This window comes from Lichenostomus cassidix, chromosome 18 (assembly GCF_008360975.1).
Source record: "Lichenostomus cassidix isolate B80296 chromosome 18, HeHo_3.0, whole genome shotgun sequence".
In the NCBI taxonomy this organism is placed as follows: domain Eukaryota; kingdom Metazoa; phylum Chordata; class Aves; order Passeriformes; family Meliphagidae; genus Lichenostomus; species Lichenostomus cassidix.
The window spans coordinates 3,157,017-3,180,508 of record NC_139498.1 but is presented as its reverse complement, the minus strand read 5'-3'; the positions used below and the strand labels follow the sequence as shown (position 1 = coordinate 3,180,508).

The window sequence follows — 23,492 nt, the reverse complement described above, 5'->3', positions numbered from 1 at the left end:
CCGCACGGCACAGCCCACGCCCGCAGCCCGGCGTGGCCATTTTAGCCCGCACTCGCCCTCGCTGCTGCCGCAGCCCCGCTCGCCGCCCCTCGCCGCTGCCGCAGCCACGCTCGCCGCCCCCCGCCGCTTCCTCGCTCTCTCCAGCGGCTGCGGACAGGTTCCGCCTCGGGGCTGGCGTGACGATGCCCACGCGGCGTGGCACGGTTCCGCGGAACATCCCCTGGAGCAGCCCGGTCCCACCGGTTGCCGCGGGCTGAGCTCTCTTCCCCCCGCCACCGGCGGCATCGGGAGGGCGGGAAACGCTGAGTCCGAATTTGCTGTTCACAGCTATAGGAGCAGCTCATAAGCTGCGATTTTCCACCCTTGCCTTCAGACAAGGGATAACGTGTGACATTTGAGTCATCCCGATTTTCCTATTCTCCTGCTTCATAAACGAAGTGACACCTTCCCCCTTTGGGCATCAGGGAAGGGGGCAAACGCAGAGTCCCTTGGCCCTTCCCTGGGGCGGGTTGTTCCCTCCGTGGCTCATTTCACAGCTGTTACCAAACACCACCATCCCTTGTCCTGTACATCCCAGACTCATCCCTATTGTGGACAAAGACGAAGCACCCAGGGTCTTCCCAATTCCCAAACCAGGACTAAAAAAATTCCCAACCAGAACCTTTGCTCAGCACAGTCTTTATATCCAAATGAATACATTAAAGCTTATATCAGTTCAGGCTGCTGTTAATACATTTTCTAATATTATCCAAGTCTTCTGTCTGGCTGCTACAGCATAACAGCAACACCTCTGAAAGGTTTAGGTTATCCCCTTTCTCACCTCCAAGCCCTTCTGACTAAAGCACTTCTATGCCATGGAAGCTGTGTTCACATTCAGGCAATGCATAAAACCCCTGGAAAACAGGAATGTGGCCATGCCCCACTTCTCAGGAGCTTCCTGGGTCAGAGCCTGTAGCCCAGGAGAAGCTCAACCTCGATGACTTGGCTGGGTCCCCCCACCTGGCGCCAGCGCCATTCCTTGAGAAAGGGTGCTGGTGTTTGACAGGGTTCCTGGAGGGTTTGGAAATCCTGGAGGGTTGACAGTCAGTGATCAAATTTCCTTCTCTCCCCACCCTGGAAGCCCAGGGCCTGTTGCCAGCAGGGTCGCCCAGGGACGGCACAGCACGGCATGCCCAAGCCCCAGCTCCCGGGATCCAGGGTGCTTCCTGCTGTGTCGCACAGCATGTTTTATATGCCTGCTCCTTCGATAAAAATAAATCTTCATGTTTGCAGTTTGCTTTAAACTACATCAAGGTGTCAGCTGAACTGACGGCTGCTCTGAGAAACGACCTCAGGAGGTGCTGGCAAATGGCTCTCGGGTGAGCCTGGGATCTCGCCCTGCAATGGGAGGCATCAGCGGCTCTCAACCCGGGGGGAGGAGACCTCGGCCACCCTCAGCCCTGCCAGGGCCTGCCCCAAACTTTCATCATTACAGAGACCCTAATTTCTCTCCCATTTGCACCCAAAGGTCTGTCATGCAGCAACACCCCTTCAGTCTCCATGAGACTGTGCACTGGCACAGATCCAGGGATGGCTCCTATGAGCAGCTGCACCACCACGTCCCTCTTCCCTTTCCAATCTCCTTTCCAACACACCACCAAGTTCTTTTCCTTCCCTAGCAGGCTGCACACACCTGACCACAGCCACCTTGGCTTCTCTCTCACATCCCCCGCATTGTCCCCCTCTACTGTCATTCCCTGCACCAGTCAAGGAGGTCCCTACTCAGGAGTGCAGTGAGAACTCAGACCCCATCTCCATCCAAACTCTTGCTCACCGACAGCTCTCCCTAGCTGCACTGACGCTGCCTGAGGCTGGGCCATGCCACAGATCATGGTTAGATCAGACACTGCTGGCCCAGCCGCCTCCTGAATGTGTGAGCTGCTTCAGTTCGCCCACAATGGGATTCTTCCCAGCTCAGGGTGCAGGCAGGAGCTTTCCCAGGCACAGGGGACTGTCAAGAGCCACTTGACAAGGCTCTGGAAGCACCTGGAGATGGTCTGGGCTGTTGTGACTCTGTACAGCTGCCTTCCTCTTCTGGTGCAAGCGTAAACAGAGCTGTGTCCTTGTGGCTGTCTCTGACAGATCTCACGTGAATCTGGGCTGAGTCCAAATGATCTTATCTGTGGAGAGACTGAGGATTTCCTACTACTAGGCTTTTTTGACTGCTCAAACCAGAGGCAGCCCTGTGTGATGGGGGAGATGAGGGGGCTCAGGGAAGAGGCACAATCCAGTAAACCCTCTCAGATGCTGCTGGACCAGCCCCACTGGATCCAGTTTTAGGTAAAATGCTTTATAGCAGCTGACACATGTATGGCTGTGCTCAAGGGGAAAAGCCTAGAAAAACATAACCCAAGCAGTGGGCTTCCCTCCCAAAATGTGACCATGAATGCTTTACCTTGTTGCTGACTTCTCCAATGAAGGACAGATGCTGAGATCACCATGCTCAGCAAAGTCACACAGTCACCTCCTGACATTGCATAGCAAAATGAGAGAAAAATGGGAAAATAAAGGAAAAAAAATCCCACAAAATTCACACAATGGATGATTGGAGGAGCTGCCCCTACCCATGTATGAGCCAAAGCAGGGAGTGCCCCGACTGCCTGGGAAATCTTCCACGTCCCACTGCACACACCCACCTCCACCTTCTGCCCTTCTTGAGGAGAAGCTCCTCTCCCATTCCCAGTCAGGAGCTGAATTCTAGACCTATTCCCATACTGGACCTCCCAGTTCCCACAAGGCTATTTCTTACTCTGGTTAAAACACATAAGCTCTGTGTTTTGTGTTTATTGAACATCTTTCTTCATTACAACATCCTCACGCCACGATTAGAGTCCTTCCACCCAGCCCTGGGGCCCATGTTGCCACTGTCCCATGGTCATTGCCAGGGGATGGTGTTTCCACCACTTTCCATGGAGCAGGGATCATGCTGACACCTCCTGAAACCACCCAGGGCTGATGGAGCTGGATCCCAGCCCAGTGCTGGTGCAAACCCTGGTACCACCGTGGCGAGGGGAGAACCTGACAGCATCAGCAGCCCCTCCTCTGTGCACGGCTGTGGATCCATCAGGCCCTTTCAGAAGGGCTCAAAGACGAAACAAATTCTCCTTTTACATCAGCAAATGTTTGTCTGGAATAAATCCAAACCAAGCAGAGGTTAACGCATTCCTGGGAAATACATTAAATGTAGCGCACACCAGTCTTCCTAATGGAGCGTGGTGACGCTCCATCTCGCCCTGGATCACTCTGATAACCATTGGAAGTCACCGTGGACTCCACATTAATTTGCTCAGTAACAGGCATTTAGGTTTGATGCATTTACTAGGGAAAGAGAGCGGCAGGAATAAGTAATTCATATCCAAACACTTCATCTCTCCCAGCCAACCGGCCCGGCAAGGGAAGGGCGCAGCTTTTAAACCAGTAACTACTTATCGCACCTTTCACAGCACAGGAAGCTGCTGGAGTTGTGATAAACATGATCAAACTATTAAAGTAAGAAATATCTGGCTGTGTGGTTTCCGGGAAATGGTGCCTCAAACCAACCACGGCTGCTGCCGGCACAGACGGTGCTTTAGGGGCTTCTGTGGCCCCGGGGGTGGTGGTTGCAGGGAGGGAACTCAGAAACACACACTCAGAGGGACAGTGTTTCCTTAAAAACTGGAGGCACAACACCCTCCATTTTCAGAAATGCTAATGAGCTGAGCTAACTGCAAACCTGCAGCAGTTATTAATTGCCCAGAGCCTCGCACACCTACAGCCCAGGGAAGGGAGCTGCCGAGCTGGCTTGTGGCAGCAGCGATGCCCAGGCTCTGGCCCGGAGCCTGCAAACCCACATTCAGACACAACCTGCTATTTGTGAGAAAACCCGTTGGTTTCATCTACCTTTGTCTGGCTAAAGAGCAAGTTGTGCCCTGGCAGCCGCCCTGCCCCGGAGCCTTGGCCCAGCCCCGCTCCTGCACTGGCTCCCGTAGCTGTCTGTTGAGCTGCACTTCCCCTTTCATAAATCACATTTTGCATTCTGAGCATGCGTCTCCTCTTCCATGCCATTTTTGTTTTCAGATAACCATTAGCTTAATTAATCAAGGGAAATGCATCATTTCTGATTGTATGTTCTGATAGTGAAGCCTGGGATGACAGGGAAACACTTCCCACCAACCTGTCCCCGGGTACCCCTGGTGCAGAATGGGGTTCACCAGCACCTGCCCTGACACCACCTCTCCAGCACCCTCAGCACATCACCCACGCAGCTCTGGTGACACGTAGCGTTGATTAAAACCCTCTTAACATTCAGCACAGCTATCAGGAAAATGTTGATTTTAATCAGAGTTCACCATTTCCCTTGCCCTGGGTGCACAAACCACCAGCTTTGGGGTCTCTGTGCAGGCAGGTGAACACCCCAGCCCTGAACATCGCCCAGGTGTCCATTGGCTTTGGAGCATCAACCAAAACCAGGGCAGAAGCAAGCTGACAGCACTGACCCTGCCCACACCAACCAGTTTAGCCAAAGAGCTGGGATGGAGTCACCTCCCCAGTGCCAGCTCCCAGCAGCCATTCCCACCATGCGAGCCCTCCGAGCAGCAAACCTGAGCTACCCCAGAGCAAAACCTACTTTTCCTCCAATTTAATCCAAACTGCATCAGAAAGGTGCTTCAGCTCTGGCATAACTGCTGCAGGCAAGACCTGGGCTGAATGGCACATGCAGGGGTTCCCAACTGTGACCCACACCTGGCTGGATGCACTTCCACCTTCCCACTTATACCACACAACCTTCAGGATTTATGAAGGAACAATTACCAAGCTGAGTTTGGAATTTATTCAAATGAAATGGGAAGCCCAGGTGGCCTGGAAGTGGGCAACACAAGACAGGGGGCTATTTGTGCTTTAGGGACAGCACTGCCACACACCTGGACAGAGAGACACTGTGTGACAGCAGGACCCAGAGCTGCTCCTCACCCCATGTCTCAGGTAGCTCAGGTATCACTGCAGGATCCACCTTACCCAAACCAATTACATTTGCTTCTCACACATCAACGTGCCATCAACAATATTTTAACCAAGATCTTTGCTGGAGGAGACATCAACTTTGACCAAAAGCCCAAGAGGAGACAGGCTGCCACCAGAGCCAGTTTTGGTGGCAGCAGAGCCAGTTTTGCCAGCACCAGGTTCAGACGGTGGCATTGCCCAGGCACCCAATTGTTTGGGAGGTGACAGGGGGTCACTGGCAGGGACAGAGACTGAGCACCATATCTCAGCCACCTCCAGATGGGCTCCAGGGGCTCTGCTGCTGGGCTGCCACCACCCTGTGAGCCCTCTTGTAAAGAATTAGCCCTCCATTGTATTTCCAAAAGACTCTAGCAATTATTAATCTTGTTCAGAGATGTCTGCAGCTTTCTTGGTGGAATTTGGACCATCTTCCTTTCTGGAGACATTCAATTTCTTATCTAACTGTGACCCTCCCCCAACACTGTGATGACACTGCTGGGATGGTGACCATCACCCATCACTGTGCCACCTTCCCAGCCTGTGCTTCCACAGCTTCTCAGGTTCCCATCACAGACCCCCCCCAGCCCACTTTAGAGGAGCCCAGCCCTGTCTCGGCCCTGGGGAGAGAAAAGCACCACACCACCAGCTCCTGTGGCCTCACTGCCCACCCACAACAGAGGGTGCCCTCAGCACTGTGGGCACAGCACTCTTGGGGCAAAAACTGAACTATATTCAATATGTTGCATCTCAGAGCCGATTTTTTAACCTGCAGGTAACTGGCTCTGGGGCAGCCCAGCCACAGGCTGCCCGCACAGGGACCTGCTATCCGTATGCTGTAACAAATGCACTCTGAATCCCAGTAGTTTTTGTAAAGGTTTATAGTCCTTTGCCATGATTGCATGATACATTTCTTCCCCTGTGACACAGCCCTCAGACCAGGATGCACTGCTGGCCAGCTCACAGCAGCTGGGCTTTGCACTCTGATCTACACTAGCTGCAGAACATCAAATGCACTTTCAACATCTCCATTTAATATTTACATTCAAGCAATTAATAATTGGAAGCTTATAGTTTAGACATTTCTAATAGCAGCAATTTCTATAATAGCTTGTTTAGCTTTAGATAACGATTTTTTTTTTTGCACATAGAAACACCACATGTGTACAGTATCAAAAAATATATACGGGATGGTCCTGCGGGTCGTGGGGAGGGCAAGGGACCAAGACTAACAAATGCTCAATGGTTAAAAAGGAGAACAGAAAATAGTCGTTTGATATAGTTTATAAGGTGATCTAGGGACTCCATAAATCTAGGCTTTATATTTCATTATATAAATACCTACAAATAAATATATTAGCGTGGCCAGGGAGCGACCAGCTTTCAGCTCAAACAATACATTTCAATAACACCACGTACAAACGGGAGCAAGAATCACTTGACAAGTTAGCACTGTTAAAATATAATACTATAACTCTGAGTAACTGGCGGGTCCCATCCTTTTGTGTCCCATTGCCTGCAGGTCCTGGAGCAGCCCCCAGCTGCGGGGCGGGAGCAGCGGCGAGGTCACCCCACGTGGCAGGGATGGCCACCGTGCCTGGCCCTGTCCCGGCGTCCCCTCGGCGGAGACGGCAGGCTCGGCCACCGCGGCGTGGGCAGGGGCACACGGGCTCCGGGGAAGGGGCACCAGTACCTTGGAGGGAGGCTTTGGGGCCGGCAGCCCCGGGATGGGCGGGCAGCTCCCACGGGGAGCAGCTGCCATCCCACCTCACACCGTCACGTACTCCTTGAAGGTCACAGTCAGGCAGTTTGCGGTCACATCTGTGATAATTATATTCCCAAAGAAGGGCTTGAATTCCTGCAGGGATTCAGCCTCCTCCTCTTCCTCCTCCTCAGCGGCCTCCTGGGGCTGTGGAGGCTCCGGGACTGGTTTCTCAGCCGGTGGAGGTGGTGGCAGCTCCGGCTTCACCTGTGCCAGGGCCAGCTCACCCTCCGCCCGTGGCTTCACGCAGCGCAAGTCTATGGGCTCGTCCAGGTCTGAATCCAGCAGGATGACCTCCGGCTGGCCGGGCGGCTCCGGCCGCTCGGGGGCCGGGGGGCTGAGGCAGGTGGGGGCACTGATGCTGCGGGAGGTCAGGCGCTTCTTGCCCGGCTCCTGCTCCACGTGTGGCTCCGACAGGCAGCGCTTCCGCGAGCTGGCGCTGGAGAGGTTCAGTCCCATGGAGGAAGGGCTGTGCTCGCAGACGGGACTCAGGGACCAGGGCACAAGGTCCGGCTTGGTGGTGAGCTGCAAGGGCTGCTCCGCTGGAGGAAGGGGCAGCTCCTTGGCCAAGGGAGTCTTTTGGGGACTTTCCTCCAGCTCTGTGGGGGGCTGCCGGCCCTCGCCCTCTGCTTTACTTAGGGCATTGCTGCCCACCACCCTCTCCTCCCCTGGCTTCCTCCAAGCCTCCACCTTCTCCTCCCCACCCTTCTTAGGAGTCCTCTCCTCTGCAGCCCGCTTCCGGGGAGGCTCCCCAGACTTGATCTTCACCGCCTGCATGCCGTTCTCCATGTACTTGCTCATGACAATCACAATGCGCCCATTCTTGTTTTTGTTCTTGACGATCTTCATCTTTCCCCCAAGGCCATTGCTGGTCACCCTGTCTCGGGGGGGTGGCCCAGTACCACTGGACAGGTTCTTCTCGGCTCCATTTTTGCTCTCTGTTGTGAGGTTCTTGACCGGACCCAGCAAATTTTTGGCTGGGCCATGAGCCCACTTGTCTGGGTGGGCGACCAAGGGGGTCTTATTATTGTCCAAGCAGGCCTGGCCCTGCGGCTCCTTGCTGCTGGGCTGGTAATGGGGCTCATACATCTTGGGGTCCGGCTGGTAGTGGTGGTGCTTCTTGCTGTTCAGCTGGTAGTAATACTTCCCTTTGCTGTGGGACTGGTGCTTCATGCTGCTCTCCTTGCCGTTGGGCTGGTACTGGTGGTGCTTCTTGCTGTTGAGTTCATACTGGTGCTGCTGGCTCTTGCCAGAGGAGCCGAGATCCAGCTTGGGCCTGGTGTCCACAGCTGGGTCCTGCAGCCCCGTGAGGATGTTCGAGCGGCGGGCGAAGGAGGGAAGCTGCAATGCAAAACCAAAAGGTGCAGTCAGACAGGGCTGGAGAACCAGGTGCCGGTGCTCTGGCAGGTGCTGAAGGCTCTGGTGAAACCCCTGCCCCTCTCCAGCATCTCTCCTTATGGGACGCTGCATCCTGGGGCACCATGTCCTCTAGCAGGCGGCCCCAGCCCACTCCAACTTAGAGGCTGTGCATTGCTCCAGATTAATGAAGCAATGAAAAGAAGAAAAGCCCCCTTCAATCAGCTGTCTGGGAACGGGGGCCGAGCGGGACAGCCGCTGCCGAGCCCGCGAGCAGCCTGCTAATGCCACCCGGGCACGGGCACAGCAGGTCTGCTCTGCGGCCCGCAGGGGAGGGAAGGGGGGCTGGGGCACCCGCTGAGCTCAGCGCTGGGGGTCCCCGGGGCATTGCGAGGCACCCGGGCCGTGCGCAGGCTCCTCAGCATGATGAAACCCGCTGCAAGCAGCTCCCTGGGGACAACCCGCGGCGAAGAGCACGGAGGTTGTGCGGGGCTGGGCGCCCGCGCTTTACCTGCACGACCAGCGGCTTTGGCTTGGGTCCCCGCTTGCGATATCCCATCAGCTGCTCCTGCCGCTCCCTGCGGGAACACAGTGTCACTGCGAGGCCCGGGGGCACCACACGGACCCCCGACACCACCCCACCAACGCGCAGCAGCTCCCGCGGTGGCAGTGACCCTACGCGGGCATAGGGAGGGGACAGCGGGAGGGGACCGGGGCCCTCAGGTGCGGAGCCGCGGGGCGGGGGTCCCGCAGGTGGCAGCGGGCCGGGGGCATGGGCATCCTGTGGAAGCAGCAGGCACCTTCCCCGCTGTGGCTTCCCCGCTGCGGAGAGGGGCTGAAGTTCACAGTTTGCGCCAAAACACTCCAGGAAATAAATGCGCGGAAAGAGTAAAAAAAAAAAAAATAAAAAGGCTTAAAAAAAAAAAAAAAAAGCCAAAGCCCGTCCAAGCGCAGCAGCAGCAGCAGCGCCGCCTCCTCCACTCGCGGCATCGAATCCCGGGAAGAAGGAGTGCGAGGCGCGGCGTGGGGGGGGCGCGGCGTGGGGGGGGCACGGCGCGGGGGACCTTGACCCGGAGGCGTCGCCCGGTGGCCCCGCACCGCCCGCCCCAGCCCGGCCCGGCCCGGCCCGCCCCCGCCGCGGCCCCCGGCTCCGTGACGCATCTGCAATTGCGGGAGCGGCGCGGAGCGGGGGTCCCGCCGCCCCTCCCGCATCCCCCAACCTTCGCCGCTCACCTGTTCTGGAAGGCGATCAGCAGCCGGGGGTCCAGGATGTTCTCCTCCGGCTCCCACGTGTTATATCTTGGAGAGGGGAGGAGAGCGGCCGTCACCGCGGGGCCTTGCCGGCGGGGCCGGGGTCCCGGGCAGAGCCACCCCGCAGCACCGGGCCCGATGGGAGCAGGGTGCGGGGCTGGGGTCCCGGGGGAGGGGGATGGGCGGGAGGGGGGGGCGCGCGGGGACGGTACTGTTTATTTAGCGCAGTTATTATTCCGGAGGAATTCCAGGCATGTCATGATGAAATTTTCCAAATCCCCTTTCCCGGACCCAGGAAAGCGGCCGCGGGGTGGAGGAGGGACCCGGCCGCCGTGTCCCGGACCCCCCCGCGCCCCCCCCGCCCGCACTGTCATGCGAACCCCGAACGCTCCGCAGCGGCCGCGCTCCCTCCGGTGCCGGTGCTGCCCCCGCCTCGGCAGCGGCTCTCGGGGCTGCGGGGCGACGCGGACGATTTTTGCGGTTATTCCCCCCTTCCCTCCACCCCCCCCCCCCACTCCCCGCTCGGTTCTGCAATATGGAGCCCGACTCCCGAGGAGGGAAAGGGGGAAGGAGCCATTTTCTGGTGCACATCAGCCGCCGCCTGCTCGGCTCCCGCCGCCGTCACCGCCGGGCCCCGCCGCCGCCTCTCGCCGCCCGCCCGCCGCCCCGGCCGGGGCCCTTCCCGGAGCCCCATCCCCGGCCCTATCCGCGCCCGGTGCCGGTACTCACTTGGGCGACCATCCCCTCCATTTCACCAGGTACTCGACTCTGCCCTGAGCGGCGCGGGAGGCAAAGACACGGCGTCAGCGGGAACCGCCACCCCCGGCGCCCCCCGGCCCCGCCGCCCCCCGCCGCCGCCTCCCGCACCTTTCGGATCCGCTTCTTCTCGATGCTCTCCACCGCGAAGACGTGCTCGCCCACCGCCGGCAGCTCCATCCCGCAGCCGGGAGGGGCCGGGCCGGGCCGCGCTGCAGCCGAGCTGGGCTCGGGCTCCGGCAGCTCCCGCCGCCGGCCCGACAGACACTGAGCGGCGGCACCGCAACCGTGCAAATCCCGGAGCGAGACGTCAGGGAGGCGGCGCCTCCCGGGCCCGGCTGCCCGTCAGCGGCGGGGCCGGGGGATTGGAGCAGCCCTGCCGGGGAGCGAGGCGGGGAGGGGGCGGGCGGGGGCCGGGCACGGCGGCGCGGGGAGGGGGGGCGCGGGCAACTCGGCTCCCGCCCCACGCGTGACTCAGCACGGCCCCCACGGGGCTGGCGGGGGCGGCACAGCCCGCGGGGCAGGTGCGCGACTCGCCACCCCGAGGGGAGAGGGGTCGGGCGGGGGGTCCGACCGGAGGATGCGCGGGAGGACGAGCCCTCGGGAGGGCTCCACGCTGCGCCACGTCGCGGGTTGCCCCGGGCCCGGGGAACGGCGACGCCCACCCCCGGCACGGCCCGAGCCGCCGCCGCCAGCCGTGGGGCCCGACCCTGCCGGGGGAGCCCTGGCAGGTCGCTGCGGCCGCGGGGTGCCCGGCCCAGGGACACGCAGCGGTGGCGGCAGCGGGCCCGGGCCCGGGGCAGGTGGCGGCTCTTTCCCCGCCCGGTGCCGGAAGCCGCACACGGCGGCGGGGCCGCTCGGGGAGCCCGGTGCGGGCGGCTCCGCGCACTCCCTGCTCGTGGAGCGGATCGCGGGGAGCAGGGTGAAGAACACGCGTGTCCACGGCTGCCAGCGAGGCCGCCCGGCCGCTCCCTGCGCTGCTCCGGGGAACGTGGCCGTGCCGGAGCGGGAGGCACCCTTCCCCGGGCAGGTGGAGCGGGGCCGGGCCGGACACCGTCCCGGTGTGAGCTCCGTGCAGCACCCGCCGTGCGGGCCGGCAGCTCCGGGCCTCCCGCCGCCGCTACGGGAGCGCTCCGGGCACAGCACCCCCGGGGGCCGCGGGCACGCGAGGGGTGATGCCTTGCGCGGCGAGGAGCATTCGATCCCTCCCGGGGGGCTCTGCTGGAAGGGATCGGTGCCCGCAGGTGCCCGGCTGTGTCCCCGAGCTGGCGCCGCGGAGGAACCGGAGCCTCCGCACACACTGACAACGGGGCGTCCCTTGGGCTGGCGTGGCCGGGGGTCTCGGTGCCACCGTCCCTCTTTTCCTCCCGGGCTCTGCCGGGCCGCGGCGTCCCGCCGGCCTTCGGATGGGGCGATCGATCCCCGCGGGGCCGGGCCGCCCGTGGGGCTCCCGGCAACTTTCGCCGGGAGCGGCGGGGCTGAGCTCGAACGGCACCGGGACGCGAAGCGGCTCCTTTGCCGGGGTCGGGCAGCAGCCCCGTGCCCCGAAGATGTTCCCCGTTCCCCCGGGGTCTGTCCCACCCCGGCCCGCGGGCTCGCCCGGTCGCCGTGGTCCCGGCCAGCAGCAGCCCGCGCCCTCGGGGGCCCTGCCCGGGCCCGGAGGTGCGGAGGCACCGGAGGGGGGACACACCAGGAGGCTCCGCTGAATGTCACCGCGCTGCAGCCCCTAACAAAGACGCAGCCGCCGCGATCGCAGAGCCGAGCCAATAAAAAGCAAACTGATATTACAATTTTGATTTCCCTGGAGGGCCGAAGGGGCTTAATGTAAGAATTATTATCCATTGTGAACAGCAGCCCAAGGAAAACACACACAGGAAGATTTAATTTTTTTTTTTAACTTAGCGGTTTTCCTAAGAAACATACATTCATTGAAATTTATGCCAGCGGAGTTTGTTAACCCTCCCCTTTGACATTTCCAGCTTCTCCTGTTGCCAGAGGAGACAAGCCGAGCACAAACCACTAATGCTCGCAATAAAACTAAATGCCCAGGGACGAGCACGGTTTGGTGCGATTCCTCCCTAGCCTGGGTAAGCTGCAGAGAACGTCCAGCTCCGGGTCCAGCCCGGCTAGGAAAGCTCTGCTCTTCCCAGGACACAGTCGGGAACAAGCGATGAGGAGGGCAGAGCCTGGCTGGCTGCATATATAAAAAAATATATATATTTTTTAAACAAGTGACCAGACATCCTTGGTATCTTTTAGAATCTGCCTCAGGAGTGGTACAAGAGACTGTTGATAAAATATAATATATATGAAAAAAAAAGTAGTGAAAACAACACTGAAAACCAATATTAAAAGCATTTTAATCACTGCCTGGCCCCTGGCTCAGCAGCAGCTCCCATCCTTTGGGTTCCTGTAGGATCTTCATCTGCTTTCTGTTACAGGGCTGATTGCACATGATTCACAATAATGATGGTAATGGTGGTGATTTTCTGTCTCTTACCTTGCTCAGGCAGCAGCAGTTCATGAACTGATACATTTTTCCCTTTGTCAGGCCCAAAGAGAACACCTTATTTGAACCACGTAAAATAGCCTAAATAAGGAAAGCGGGAAGCATTTCCAACTGTTGCCTCTTCCTGAGTGGCTGGGGCATATCACAGGGATGAGACAAGGAAAGGGATTTCCAACCAAGAAGAACAGGAGCCAACTGCTGTCTTTGAAGCCGAGGGAGGAGTGGGTTTGTCCCGGGCAGTTTGTTGCTGGTTTGCTCGTGGATCAGGCAGGTACGAGGCACAGACACACATCCAGTGCATACCCTCTCCTTCACCACACACCTGGCCAAAAATTCACATTCTCCTTTCTCTGCAGAGCATCAGCAATAGTTACTGCTGCTTTTGGTGTGAGGACTCTGTGCCAGGTGGAGAGGTGGGGGCTCCAGCCCCCCGTGTGCCCGGGCAGGGGTCTGATCCCGAGGTGGGGCTGCTGGGGTGCAGCTGTAAGACAAAACCTCGAACAGCCAGAGACAGATGGGCTTCCTGCAGGTGCTAGGAACCATACCAAGGTAATTTCCCCTCAAATACTTGCTGGCCATGTTCCCTCTGTGTACCCAGAGCTGATGTCTGTCTATGTTTATTCTTTTCATCATTATTTATAAAGTTCTTACCCTGAAGCCAGAGCCAGCTCTGTGGCAGTGCCTTGCTTTGGGGTGGGTTCTGCCTCTGCAAAAGAAGATGCTCCTCTTCCCCTCGCCCCGTATGCCAGCAGCTCCCACAGCCCTGCTCTGTGTTTGCCATCAAGCAGCACTGATTACACATGCCATCATTTCTGATGTTGCTCATTAGTCTGTATCACTATTAGCAATTCAAACCAGCAATTCTTTTCCAGCTGTAATCCTCCAGCTCCACCAAGGCGACCCCAAGGCTGCGGTTTGGGTGCTCACCTTTTCCTCCCCTCTGCCCTGGCAAAGCCGGTGGTTCTTACCCAGCTTGCAAAGCCGGGAGGACGACAGGCTGAGCACCGAATAATAACAGAAAGTTAATTCATGAATAGTTACAGCGTTTCCTTCAAGGCCACTCTCACAGGGGGCCAGGCACCGACTTTGCCATGTCCTTGGAGCAGGGGGGAGGGCACTGGCCCCATTCATCCCTACCTGGCCGCCTGCAGCCTTGGCCAGCTGGGCTCCAGGATTTGCCCTTCTGCTTTTGTCAGCTCTGGCTTGCATTGGAAGTTGTGGCCAGTCTGAAAAACGGATTATGACACAGCCCTTGCTGAGGTCAACACCGTGCTGGAGAAAGACAAGAAAAGGATGAGTAGGTAGGCTTGAAAAAAAGAGACAACAAAAAAAAAGCAAACCCACAAAAACCTAAACCCACCCACCCAATCAATAGGATGCCATGAAGTACGATGTGAACAATGAAACCCTGTTCCAGGTTGCCAAGGCAAATCTGTCAATAGAGTATTGAACAAGCAAATCTGACTTGCAATTATTGTCTCCTTCTAAATACAGGCTACCCCTTTGCCTTGCAGCTCGGCCTCAGTGCTGGTGTGGGGAAGCTCAGTGCTTGCTGGCCAGCACTGGTTCAAAATGGTGAGGGAACAGTCAAGTCTGGCAGCTGGGCTGGAATTTAGTCCAACACATGCACTAAAACCCCCCGGAGCATCCCCACCACCTTCACTGCAGCAGCTGAAGTGACACGTGCCCTGCCCCCAGTGTAACAGGCAGCAGCAAAAAAAACCTCTGCAAAACTGTTCAGTCTTTAAAGCTTACAGTAAAACATCCAGTGCCAGGGATCATACACGGGTGTGCTCAGACACCAAGTGCCCAGCATTTTGTAATGCTCAGGAAAGCACCATGAAGAGCCTGAACACTTGAGGCTGGGGCTGTCAGGGTTGTGGCCTTAAAATCCAGCACAGCAGCGAGGTCTGGAGCTGCCACCACCCACCCAGAGGCAGCAGCAGTGGGAAAATCCAGAGGCGAAACCACCCTGAACTGGGTCATCACGTGGAAATTTAAATGGCTTCACAAGTGCATCGCTGCCGCTGCTGCTGGTGCACATGGGGCCGTGTTAGGTGAATGCTTTTTTTCTGGTGCTGCTTCCAGCAAAAGCCAGGGGAGGTTTGAGCAGAATCCTCAGGAACAAGACACTTGCAGGAGCACAGGGTGTGCTTCCAGAGCAGTTTAACACAGCACAACAGAGCAGGTTTTGTGTAGCTGATGGAAGGGCTGAGGCACAGGGCAGTTTTACCCAGAGCAGCTGCTTTGGGGGCATGGCTGGGCTCCCCTCACCGTTGGAGCTCCCCATGAATGAGGCAGCCCTGGAGGAAGGAGTGACAACCCTGCTCTGCAGAGCTGCAGCCAGCACAGGCAGGGAGGGCAGCACCAAAGAGCAGGTTCCCAGGATGCTCCATCCCTTGGGCATTTCAGCTGGGAATAACCCCCCTTCCCCAGGGCTCTTTTCTGCTGTGCCTTCCCCCCACAACCTCAAGCATGGGTGCCAGAGAGGAAGCCTCAGAGACCATCTGTCTTTAATCTTCTTAGAGCCAGGCAAGTCGGGAGAAATTCAGAGGAAAGAGGCACTGAAGTCCCTCTGTCTGTGGCTGTGACAGCACAAGGCTGAGCACACAGCTGGTGGGATAGGTCCTGCCTGCCCCACATCCTCAGAGCAATGCAGGCTGCCTGGGACACCAGGCAGAGAGCACCGAGAAGCACTCCCACCCCCTGGAGCAGAGCAAGATGGGAACCCCTTCCCCACACACCATGGGGAGCCTGATAGTCGTGCCCAGCTTCGTCCTGCCTGCACCTTCCTCATCATCCCCCTCAGATCCAAGCAGCCCTGGAGAGATCTGTCCTTGGAGCTCTTCCCCCTCTTATCACTTAAGCCGATGCTGTTCCTTGGCAGCTGAGTGTAATTATGAGATTTTCTCCATCAGAACTGGGTCTGTGCCTGCGTCCCCCAGCACGGCTGCATCCAACAGTGATGGCAGTGAGGATGCTCCTCAGGTCTGTGTGCTCACCCACCCGGAGCAGGGATGGCCCCATGCCCACTCCTCCTGCTGAGCCTACAGGCACTCAGTGCCACTTCTCTTGGGCAGGAGCTGGGCTGAGCCCAGGAAAAGGGGCTTCAGCCAGGCACAGCATCCACAGCATCCCCAGGGGTGCAGCCCAGCTGCCTCATCTCACACACAAACTCACAGCCATGCAAGCAAAGCTTCCTGGGGTGGAAAAGCACCCACAAGGCCTTCCCTAGCTTCAGGGGAAACTGGGCTGGTCATGCCAAGCTATTTAAGCAGAGAGATAGATAGATAGATAGATAGATAGATAGATAGATAGATAGATAGATAGATTGATTTGCTAAGATTACAGCTAGGACAGTTGCAACCCTCTCGTGCTGGGACCTGTGCTGTGGGTACTATGAGCTTTTCTGCACGTGCTCTGCTCCCACAGCTGTTTGTGCAGCACCCTGCCCTGCCAAGACTGGGACCAGCTCCTCTGGCAGAGCAATCTGATGCCACGTTGTGCTGATCCAAAGTGCCACCCTGGCCTCCCCTCCCCGGGCAACGCGGTGATGAGACCGGTGATCACCCACGGACAGAGCTGCTAATTACTGGTTTGGGTTGGGACCGCTCAGGGAGATGTGGGAAGAGCAGCAGTGAGGGCCTTGTCAGCACATGTCCTGCCTCGTGGTCCGGGCATGGCACACGGCAGAGCTGGCACGGGGACAAATCACCCAGCACGGCAGAGCTGAGCCCTGGGCTGAGCTGCTGTGGGCTCTGCAGAGGAGCTGCTCCAAGGACAGAGACCCTCGGGCTCTGGGGGATGTGAGACACCCCATTGTCATTCCCAGGGATGGAGGGTCCTGGCTGGTGGCACCATGAGCTGTGGCTCCCGTGGAGCAGCCGGGGTCGGCGTTGTGCTGTGCAGTGGGGGCTGTGAGCCTGGGTCTCTCCTCATGAATGAGTTGGATTTGGCAGCTTTGCTGTGGATGGGCAGACTGTGCAGCCCCAGCCCATCTGAGTGCTGCTGCACGGGAATGAGAGGCTCCAGCCCCTGCCTTCCTCCCCTCCGGCAGAACCTTTGCTGGTGTCCAGCGGCACAGAAAGCATCATCAGGCAGAGGCGCCCCGGTTTCAGCAGGGCTCCCGCCCGAGCCCCGCTGGCGTGCAGGGCGCTAGTGTGAGGGGAGGGAGGAAGCGTGCTCGGCTCTGCGGTCAGGCAGTTTCCATCCCTGCACCTGAGCAGAGGCGGCGGCACGGCTCCCCTCAGCCCTTCCCTGCGGCTTCCTTCCGCCCGCGCCCCGCCAGGTTCTGCTGAGCCCTGACTGCAATTGCACCACCCCACTGACTGCCCTGGCGCTTCATCCTTTCCGAGGATTACACCAAGTATTTATGTTTTGAAAGGTTTCAGAAAGATTTCCTGGCCACGCTGTCCACCTGCCACGTGTTGCGCTGTCACCGGATCTCCCTGCTCCAAAGCTGCTTAGTCCGACTCAAGTCGAACTACAATAAACCCATCAGGAGGTGGATGCTTTGCCCGGGGGAAGGAAGCTGGTGGTGTCTGCAGGGCAGAACCTCAATCCAAGGCACTGTGGGGGCTGCTCGGTGTCCCTGCTCCTGCTGATCTGCGGGGCTCAGTGATTCTGGGATTCGGGTGATTCAGCACCCACAACCAGCACAGGTCACTGTGGTTGCAGCAAGCTCAACCTTGGGCCTGGAAGACATTTTCACAGCTTATGAATTCCTTAAACCCAAAGGCTGATGATCTGTAAACCCTTTGCACGTGTGTTGGACAGGGCAGAGCAGGCCCTGGGCTCTGGCTGAGCGCTGTGCTGCTCACACTGGGTTGTGTGCCTGGGAACAGCCACACAGGTGCTGAGTGAGCACAACTGGGAGACACAGCTGGTTGCTGACTGGTTAGACTGGCTCCTCCAACCTCTGCCCTTTCTTGGACTACCTGGATTTGGTTATACAGAGCCAACTATTTGGTAAGGGACTCCAAGTGGCTCCCGGGATCCTGCACTGCTCCTACCTGGCACAGTGGTCCTGTCCTGTCCCACAGTGACATTGTCCTGGGCTCTCTGGGTGTCCGTGCCCGACCCTCGGATGCTTTCTTGTGCCAAATATTCAGGTGAAGGTGTTGCAGCAAAGACACTGCAATTCACCCATGGGAGATGGATAGTGGGCAGGGTTGGGGGCTGTTCCTTGGAAAGCTGCAGCCCATCTTCCTTTTCACTTCCCCTTCTCTCAGGCGACTGCGTGTGCCCTGGGCAGCTATTTTTAGGCTGCTGCTCGCTGTCTGGTTTCCCCCGGGGATGCTGAGCAGGTTCTGGGAACTCCAGCTGTCTCTTGGGCAGCATGAGAGATGCTTTGCTTCTTGAGCTTGGTCCTTCCCTCCCCAGCTCTGCCACTCCCCTGCAGCTGCCTGGGCACTGGGCATGAGGCTGGGATGCCCAGCCCAGGAGCACTGGCACTGCTGAGGGATGTGGGGGGATCTCCTGTGCCGGGGTGATGCTGATGCTCTGCCCAGGCAGCTGGGATTGCCGGGCAACACTGATTCATGGAGCTCTGTCATTACAGACACAACTGCTGTCCTGAGCCCCGAGGATTTACTGCCTGCAGCCAGGAAATATGGCACAGGCAGTTTTCTTGTGTTCTTCATGCTGGAGGGGAACATAAGGAGCCCTGGTATACCCCAGGGCTCAGTCTTGGACTCCTCACTGCAGCCACCTTGCCCAGTCACCCCATTCCTGCTCCTGCTCCCTTTTCTGCCCCTATGTCTGGTTTACTGTGCCCTGGCAGAGTCAGCTCTAACCATGGGGTCTCACATGTGCCCCAGCCTGTGGTGACCAGCTCCAGCTGGATGGAGCTGGGATGGAGGTGAGGTGCTGCTGGAGCCTCACAGTGACAGGAGCCACTCTTGGGGGTGACACTGTGGGTTCAGTTGAGTCACTCAGCACAAAGTCCACACCTGCCCTGCCCAGGCACTGCACAGGGGGGTTCCTAGGGCTGGCAGTGCCAGTTGGCCACTTGTCTTTGCCCCTTGGCACCTCTGTGAGCAAAACCAGTGCTGTGTGTGCCCTGGCTTGGTGTGAGCTGTGCTGTGCTGCTCTGGAGCACAGTGGGTCTGCAGGGAACCTGCAGTTTTGGGGGGACGAGGAGGTGTGAGGTGGCACTGCACAGGTTGGAGCACAAGGCAGGGATGCAGGGTTGTCTGAGGCAGGATGGGAGCTGTGAGCAGCAGGGATGGGGGTTGAAAGGGCCAGAAGGAGTGGGATGAGCTGCAGAGCTCTTTGGGAGCCCCAGTAATTGGGGTGCTGCTGACACAGAGCACTTTGCTGCTCAGCCCCAGCTCCCTGGGCACAAATTGGAGGTGTCTGGAGCACCTTCAGCAGCGTCAGGCCAGCCCCAGGGAGGCTCCAGCTCTGCATTCCCGCAGCCCATGTTTGGGCCGTGGCTGCAGCAGGGCCATAAAAGGCAGCGTGGGGAGGGCGCTGGCGCTGAGCACACAGCATCTCCCTGTGCTGGGGCATCCCGCGGAGCTGCCGCCGGGAATCAGGGCTGGGGGCCAGGGCAACCCCATGGAGAGGGTACTTTAGGTCTCCCCCAGCCCATTGCTGCCCAGACTGTGTCCCACTGACCCTTGGAAAGGGCCAGGCAGGCCCTGTCCCTGTGAGCAGACCTCCACCCCAACATCCACGGGTACTCAGGGCATCGGCTGGTCCTGCGTGGGCACAGCTAGAGCTGTAGCCGAGTTTCCATTGCTCCCACAGCCCGGGATGGGCATTGCCAACTTGGTGCCCTCCTGAGGGCTGGGGATCCAGAGCTGCTTTCATCCAATGTCACCCTTGGTGGAGTGGCAGTGGCAGTGGCAGTGGCAGTGGAGTGGAGTGGAGTGGCAGTGGCAGCGCACGGCGCAGGAGGTGCTGTGGATGCCACGACCAGGAATCAGTGGGACCAGGAGAGATGGGCTGACAGCATGGAAGTGAAATCCAGGCTGAAGCCACACTGCAGATCCATCCTTGGGGATGCTCGGGCTCGGAGGGGGTCTCGAGGGGCAGGGTGGGGCAGCAGGAGCTCAGGCAGTGGGGAAGGAGCAACAAAACTGCTCTGCATCCACAGAGAGGGGCAGGGAACAGCCCTGTCACCCCACGGTGACTGATTCACCGGGAAAGCCCGAACTGCTGGGCTGGGTGGGGTGTGAGCCAGCCAGGAGGAATGCGAGGAAGACAAACAGTGAGGAGGAATGGTGATTCCCCAGGTATAGAGGTGGGCACCACTGAGGAGCAGAACGAAGTGTGGAGGCTGGAGAGCTGGGGCTGAGCATTGGGACAGGGTGGGAGGACTGTCCCCAGATGACATCCCCTGGGGCCTTCCAAGCTGGGTTAGGCACAGGCTGGCAGGTTCTCCCGGCGTAGGGAGCTGGGGCAGGAGGGCTGCCAGGGCCCCTGGGCTGTGGCTGAGAGGAGCCCTGGCAGTAGCAATGTCCTTCCTGAGTCCTGGCGTCAGCTGTGTCTTTCCCAGGCTGTGGCCCCAGCTCTCAGCTCTCCAGCCCAGCACACCCAGCAGCTTCCTTGCTCCTGCTGCAACTTCCAAGAGAGTTTTAGCAACGCAGGTGTGTAACACTGAGCCCAGTTCTGCTATTTCAGACCTGGTGTTAGACAAAGCAAAGTAAATCTCCATTAATGGCAACTCCCCACACCTTGGGCTGCTGCCATGGGTCTGGGGGCTGAGCCCAAGCCTGGCAGGTGCCTGAGCCCATCCTGTCCCCTGTGCCACAGAGGATGCAGGGCTGATTCTTCTCCTGCCTTGGCTCCTGTTTATGTATGTTCACTCTGTTCATTCCCTGCCTGAGCAGCTAATTTAAGCCGAGCAACAAAGGACCATTGATTATCCCATTATATTTCCATCGGGTCTGTCTGCCCAGCGGCTCCTGGAGGGTGGCACACGTGGCCTTGGCAGGGGCTTGGTGCAAAGAGCCCCTTGCCAGGTTCTGTTCTTGCCCCCAGCGTCCCACACACCATGGGGACAGCAGATCCATGGCCCCACATCCTGGCTCCAGCAGAGACAATGTGGCAGAACCCAGATGCCAGCACTGAGGCATCTGGTATGGGAAATGGTCCTTTGTCAGGGGAACCTCCCCACCCCGAGGGCTCTTGGGAGCCATTTGCACAGACCTGGGAGCTGTGTCCTCTCTGTCCCTCACTTTCTGCAGGGCTCTATCCACTCCCTGAATCTTCATTTCCCCTCGTGATTCCCCCTGGCCAGACATGACAGAAGCACTGCATGGCTCTTCTTCTCATGTGTGCTCTCTGTGAAGCCCAGGAGAAGCCAAATGATGGAGTACCCTGGGCTCCCTCATCCCATCCCATCCCATCCCATCCCATCCCATCCCATCCCATCCCAGGAGCGCTGGGTCTCAGTTGTCCATTTTCTCCTGTGCCACCTATTCCAGCCCTGCTTGTTCCAAGTCTTTTTATTATCCAAATGCTGACGGGCAATTTTCAGGCCCGGAGAGGTTGACACGTGTGGATCCTCCTCGACTGCCCCTCAGTGCCACTCTCCTGGCAGGGCTCTGTCTTGGCTCTGCCCCAGAGCTCTGTGATGCCTGTGAGCACTGGAGCACGGAGCATCCTTCCAGCTGCAGTTTGCTGGAGAAGGGCTGGGTCAGATCGTGTTTGTGGCAGCAAGGAGAGGGGTGGGCATCCCGGAGTGACACGAGCAGTGCCGTGAAGGGGGTGACAGCTCAGGGAAGGCTGTGGTTTGCTCCCTGCGTGGGGCTGGGTCGGTCGCCCACTCCCCGCTCTCAAGGGGCTCTGAAGCAGCTCAGGAGCTCAGGGTGACGCTGCTGTGTCTGCACGGGGATGCGCCGGCAGATCCTACCTGCGTCAGCAGCTGAATTCCCTGCTCTCATTCCCGCTCCGGCAGCGCCTTAACCCTTTCCTGCCACCCTCAGCACGGGCTCTTTGGAGCTTATGCCAGGGCGGCTGTGACCTTCCGGCTGTGGCAGCCAGACCTGCCCTGTCCCCACACACCTGCAGGAGGGGACGCAGCATCCCCCAGCTCCGCACCCTGCTCGGTGTCCTGGCTCTCCTGCACCCTTTCCGTGGCCCCCCTTTTCCATCCCATCCCATCCCGGCCGAGGTGGGTGCTCCCGTGGCACAGGGCTGCTCCAGGGCCTGGGGTGTGCTTTTTCCCTGTTCCCGATCCCTGGGAAGAGGTAGCAGCACTTTCCCAGAGCTCTTGCTGCTGCCAGCATCGGCATTGGGGCAGATTTATCACCTTGGCAGAAGGCCTAAAGGCCAGCTGGTGTTTGGGCTGTTTCCAGGGTTTCCAGCCATGGCTAGAAGTTTTTCAGTGCCCACCCTCACCTGGGGCCAGGCAGCCTTCCCGGCAGGTGCCTTTGCACCTCAGCATGAGGAGCACCAAAGGGTTCTCTGCCTTCACCCATAGCATGGGCTCTGCCCAGTGCTGAAGGCTTGGGGTCATGCAGGGGGTTAGGATCACTCTGTCGGGGTGTTTGCCATGTCCCTGAGCTCTGTGATGTCCCTGTGTCTCTCCTGCAGGAACCTCTGGAGGCAGAGAGGACTTTGGCAAATGCCCATCACTCAGCACCTCCCTGGCCGCCTCTGCCACCGCCAAGGTTAGTCAAACCCCAGCCGCAGACAGAAGCAGCTGAACTTGTTTGTGGTTTCTGAAAGACAAACCAAGCCAAACAAAATCAGAAATCCCAGGAAGAGTCCTTAGGCTGCTCCTTCCCTTGCTTTGCCACAGGGAGCAGGGGGTTTGGCTGAACTTGCTGGATTCAGAGGGACCTGGTGTGGGGACACTGGAGGGCTGGGGGCTGCTGGAGAATCCCTCACAGCTGGCAAGAAGCATCACTCTAAGTCTACCTGACACCAAGTCCCTTTGCTGGGATGCCTGAGCTGTGTCCGTGCTCACACCTGTGGTTTTGGGAAGGCCTGGGTGTGGGGCTGAGCCACGTGCTGCTGCAGCAGGGCTTTCCCACCGATGCTCCAGTGGCCCTGGATGGGCAGCTCCAGCTCCTCGCTGTGGAGTCACCAGCAAACCCACAGTGAGTCCAAGCTGGCAATGCCAGCACAGCTCCTGCTGGGCTCTGCCAGGGCTGCCTCAACCTCTGCTTTTCTTCCAGGTGCCGTGAAACTTCATTGTGAGCTGTGTTTGTGTTTAAATGAGGGAAATGAATGGTGTGCAGAGCCCAGAGTACTGGGCTCGGGCAGGGCCAGGCCAGTGCCCGGAGCAGGATGTGCCCGTGAGCTCCAGCTGGCTGGACTGGTCTATTTTTATGGCCCAAGCGGAGCAACCTGGGGATTAATCAACCAGCCCAGGAGGACAGGCTATGTTGGGTTTGAAATTCTTTAGTGCTTGTAATAACTCAGGTGAGTCTCTTTGTTCTTGTGAGCTGTAATTTTTCATTTGACAGGCAGCGTCCCTTGACAAAACAGCCAAACAGCCACATCCAAACACACCCAGCCCTGGGACATGGCACCAAGCCCCTCCACCTGCCCCAGCTGCACTCCTAGGTGCTGATTTCCCCAGTCCAGCAAACTCAGGGGCAGTTTGGCCAGACCTGTGTGGTCAGCGCTCAATGCCAAGGACAAATGAAGCTGACCCATTGACCCCCACCTGCTTACCCATGGTGGGACAGCTCCAAGTCCCCTCCCAGCCACTGGACACTTGTGGTACATCTCCCCTCTCCCCACATGCCCAGCTGCTGTCCAGGTGTCCCTGGATGGGCCCAGGCTCCATCTCAAGGTGTCAGTGCTCTGCTCCCTTCTCCTTGGCATTCCAGGTGCAGGGCTGGGTTCCCCCCAGGATTGTGGAGCTCAGCATTACCAGGG

The 23,492-nt window shown here is 58.6% G+C and overlaps 1 protein-coding gene and 1 long non-coding RNA gene across 2 annotated transcripts; one reads left to right on the top strand and one right to left on the bottom strand.

Moving 5' to 3' along the window:
- Positions 1–5,879: 5,879 nt before the first annotated feature.
- Positions 5,880–10,475, bottom strand: CBX4 (chromobox 4). The gene is made up of 5 exons (XM_085077490.1): positions 10,253–10,475; positions 10,115–10,158; positions 9,368–9,433; positions 8,646–8,712; positions 5,880–8,119 (listed from the first exon to the last, which is right to left on the bottom strand). Exons 1-5 carry the CDS (start codon positions 10,319–10,321, stop codon positions 6,785–6,787), a joined length of 1,581 nt encoding a protein of 526 aa, XP_084933616.1. The 5' UTR covers positions 10,322–10,475; the 3' UTR covers positions 5,880–6,784.
- Positions 10,476–16,980: 6,505 nt separating this feature from the next.
- LOC146429435 (uncharacterized) lies at positions 16,981–23,168 on the top strand. The gene is made up of 3 exons (XR_014855566.1): positions 16,981–17,154; positions 22,197–22,273; positions 22,405–23,168. It is a non-coding gene; the product is annotated as an uncharacterized LOC146429435 (long non-coding RNA).
- Positions 23,169–23,492: the final 324 nt, after the last annotated feature.

Coding starts and splice junctions, on each gene's coding strand:
- CBX4 (XM_085077490.1), bottom strand. CDS start 10,321: ATGGAGCTGCCGGCGGTGGGCGAGCACGTCTTCGCGGTGGAGAGCATC. Junction 8,713..9,367: donor CTGATCGCCTTCCAGAACAG/GTGAGCGGCGAA, acceptor GTGTTCCCGCAG/GGAGCGGCAGGAGCAGCTGA. Junction 8,120..8,645: donor CAAAGCCGCTGGTCGTGCAG/GTAAAGCGCGGG, acceptor TTTGCATTGCAG/CTTCCCTCCTTCGCCCGCCG.